This window comes from Rhamphochromis longiceps, linkage group LG10 (assembly GCF_057381845.1).
Source record: "Rhamphochromis longiceps isolate RC_006_pf linkage group LG10, R_longiceps_female_GT1.1, whole genome shotgun sequence".
Taxonomy (NCBI): domain Eukaryota; kingdom Metazoa; phylum Chordata; class Actinopteri; order Cichliformes; family Cichlidae; genus Rhamphochromis; species Rhamphochromis longiceps.
Window position 1 is genome coordinate 3,763,477 of NC_140566.1, and position 3,537 is coordinate 3,767,013.

At 39.4% G+C, this 3,537-nt stretch overlaps 1 protein-coding gene across 1 annotated transcript; it reads right to left on the bottom strand.

Moving 5' to 3' along the window:
* Nucleotides 1-407: 407 nt before the first annotated feature.
* LOC146660158 (collagenase 3-like) lies at nucleotides 408-3,264 on the bottom strand. Its single transcript, XM_085419920.1, has 10 exons — nucleotides 3,138-3,264; nucleotides 2,727-2,974; nucleotides 2,490-2,638; nucleotides 2,201-2,329; nucleotides 1,929-2,090; nucleotides 1,676-1,799; nucleotides 1,425-1,558; nucleotides 1,162-1,321; nucleotides 950-1,053; nucleotides 408-776 (listed from the first exon to the last, which is right to left on the bottom strand). Exons 1-10 carry the CDS (start codon nucleotides 3,234-3,236, stop codon nucleotides 658-660), a joined length of 1,428 nt encoding a protein of 475 aa, XP_085276046.1. The 5' UTR covers nucleotides 3,237-3,264; the 3' UTR covers nucleotides 408-657.
* Nucleotides 3,265-3,537: the final 273 nt, after the last annotated feature.

The following is a 3,537-nucleotide window of genomic DNA, read 5'->3' on the forward strand; positions in this document are numbered from 1 at the left end:
CCGAACCGTGAATTTTGTGTATCGTTGCACCCCTAATATTTTAGTAGTCATTTATCTCTATATCACTTTTATTCTACCGACTCTACATTCGTAAGAACTTTCTATTGTATATTTTTATTATAATATGACTGAGTTTAAGTTAGCTAAAAATAACTCCAAAGAGATACTTTTTCTTTTATACTTGGATTATATATGAGAGGTAAGGAAGCACTTCTTCAACTTTTGCATCAGTATTTTGTAAATAAAAGATCTGTACTTATTCTTACATTACCAGTGTGTGTACTTTATCCACCTTTGGTTGTAACATTGTAACACAACAGTAACATACTTAAAATGTGCTTATTGATGATGTCAATTTAATTTTACTGCACTCCATTTGATCTTTTGTATACATAAAGTCACAGTAATTAAAGTTGAAAACACAACAAAAACAATTAGCGAGTGAAAGAATTACATAATGACTGTGCCATAAATAAAACAAAATAAAAAGGTGAACCTCAATGAAGCAATGATTAACATAACAAAAACAAAATTAAGTACATAAGCTGCTGGTAATTGTTCAACAATAATATTAGATATCCAAAATTATATTGATACAGTTTCTCTTTATTTTTTTTACTGTGCCTTATTTAACATTCAAAATCTTCTGTAAACAAGTTAGAAAACTGGCTTATAGTAGCAGGGCAAGAAGTAGCTGTTCGGCAGCACACGGTACAGCCTCCCGCTCCACATGGCATACTCAAACATTTGTGGTCCACTGTAGAGGTAGGTGTACCCTGCAGAACAGAGATGCTACATGTTAGTGCTGCATAACAGACCAGAGGGATTTTTAAACATGTTAAAATAGCAATCATTCATTACATGTAAACTCAAAAGATAAAAACAGAAATATAAAAAACAGATATCATTGTCTCGTTTCAGTGGTCTTCAAGCCTGAATTGCTGCTCACCTCCTTGCTGCAGAGCTGCAGTCACTTTGGAGGTCATTCCCAAGAAGGTCTCATCCACCTGTTTGGGGAATCCCTTATCCATCGTCTTTGTGGCCTCATTATAACTGGGAAAAGAAAAATGTATTTAGATTCATCTAACATTTGTAATACAACTTGTAAGCTGCTGTATGAAAATCAGTTGCCTAATTTTCTCAGGTCTTAGTGGAACACACCTGTAGTATTCACTGCCTACAAAGAACAGAGTCTTCCCACTTTGTTCGTCATAGAGGGCCGCATCAACTTTCTTCACTGTTTTGGGCAGACCAAAGCTGGATATTGATTTAGGATAGCCACTTACAAGATCATAGCCGCTGAAAGCCCACACCTGCTGATCTGTGAACAAATAAGAAGTAGACTTTATAGTAAAGCTATGTAAAGGCACAAAAATGCTGACTTCAAAGGAGTGCTGCATTAGGTGGACACTGAGAAAGCATACCTTTAAAAAGTAAGACACGGTCTAATTTTTGGCTCTCATAAGCAGCATCAATATTAACAGGGGCATCGGGCCAGTTAGCTGAGATGAGAGTTTGTACAGGTGTGCTGATCTGAGGGTGTTTGCGCCAGACTAATCTGTGAACACATGCACAAAATGTAAATTAATGTAAATGACCAATCAGCCAATGTCAGAAGCCAGCTCTGCTATGAGAGATTTCTCACTCAGGTATTCAAGCATTTATTTTGTGATACCTGTCCTTGAAGAAGAGCATCTCTCCTCGCATTGTGGCAACAGCATCCAAAACCATCGTTGAATCACAGGCATCAGGAGTAGTGGGCGCTGTAGGTCCAGGCTTAACGGGATCTGGATTTGGACCTGGAAGTAATTTAATAAATATCACACTGTTGTAAGTTGTAAAATTATTTATGCACAGGCTCTTCTAAGATTTTGGTCAACTCAAATATTTTTAATTGAATAAAACCAAAAAAAGAATTTAGCACTCACCATAGAGGGACTGGATGCCATTAACGTCATCCCGGGGAAGAACATAGGTGTCAGGGTTACTGTATGAGTACACTGGGTACATGAGAGCACCGGGGTCATTGGAGTGAGACAAGCCCAGAGAGTGACCAAATTCATGGGCAGCAACCATAAAGAGGACGTAGCCTGAAGTAGAAAACACAGAATGACAATTGGTTACAGCTAAGGATAACTCAGGTCGCACACTACAGAGTAATAATTTGGACACCACAGTCCATAAAAGTAAACAAACTTACCCGTGTTTGAGCGGAACGTGAACGTTTCATCTTCATCAAAATGGGCATCCCCTCCAATGCCATCACCGGGAGCAAATGCGTGGGCAAGAATTTCATTAGGGCCATCAAAGGGGTAACCATCACCATGTGCTGTTAGAAGATAGTGGTATTAGACTTGGCCAAACAAAACAAAAAAAAAACACTAAAAAATATAGGTGGGATGGTGAGATAGGTGGGATGGTCATGTCTTGTGCAATAATACAATAAAAACGTTCAGTGATTATATTACTTAGTGTGTTTTTAGACTCACCCCGGCGAACAAAGGAGATCATAATATCAGCAATGCCGCTGTAGATCCTTGTGAACCTCAGTGGAGTGACTTTGGCCCACACCTGCAGAGCTTTGCCTATGGAGTCATCCACCTCTGCCACAGACATGTCAGGTGTGTAGTTCTCTATCCTGCAGAGCACAACAATATCCAAGAAAATCATTAGTGTGGTCACATTTTCTCATGTTGTGTGTTATGTTGTGTCTTTAGATCATTCACCTGTATGTGAGGCTGTTTTTCTTCCATTTGAGGTTGTTTTCAAAAGTGGAGAAACGAGCGACCTGTTCATCGGGAACCCCACAGCGGGGCTTCTTCATCATGGCCAAAGTGTCAGCATCCAGAGACCCGGTGATCTGGAGACCAAAGAATCTCTGCATCTCAGCCAGCTTCTTGTTCAGCGGGCTGATGCCCCTTCTGACAGCTGGACCCTCCTCCTCTGTGAGGTTGAAGAATTTCTTCAGGTAGTTCTGGAAGAGAGAAATATTCAGAGCTTTACACTCAAATATCTGTCAGCATGTTTAAGCTCAAGAAACAAGACAAATAACAACATGGGATGGACAATTAAAATAATCACAACGTTTGTCCACTCTAGCCTATGCCAAAAAATAAAAAACAGCCAAGTACACATACCTTTGCAAAACTTTCATCTTGCCCAGTAATCTGAGATACTGGCATGCAGTAAACTGCCACTGCCAGGCCAAGCAGAATGCTCAGAGTCAAAGTCTTCATGCTTCCTCGTTGTGTGCAACTTGTGTCTCAGTGCTGTGAGAAGCTGTTATATAGGCTGGAGTTTGGATGTGTTGAGTAACTACCTGCCGTCAGTGACTAACGAAATGCTCCTTTTATGGTGAAGATGGGAACTCTGGCTTTGATTGCTCATGACGGTGTTACATGTACAAAAAACCCCAAAACACTGATGTTGAATCATTGTTGCAGTTTGCAGAGGAAATTGTTCATGAGATAATTAGAACAGCCCCAACATCTGTAATTATCAGATTTTAATAATAATAATAATAATAATAATAATAAT

Excerpts from the sequence above, each read along its gene's own strand:
- LOC146660158 (XM_085419920.1), bottom strand. The coding sequence starts at position 3,236 with ATGAAGACTTTGACTCTGAGCATTCTGCTTGGCCTGGCAGTGGCAGTT. Across the intron at positions 2,975-3,137 it reads AAGATGAAAGTTTTGCAAAG|AACTACCTGAAGAAATTCTT; the intron begins GTATGTGTACTT and ends TCTCTCTTCCAG. Across the intron at positions 2,091-2,200 it reads CACGTTCCGCTCAAACACGG|GCTACGTCCTCTTTATGGTT; the intron begins GTAAGTTTGTTT and ends TTTCTACTTCAG.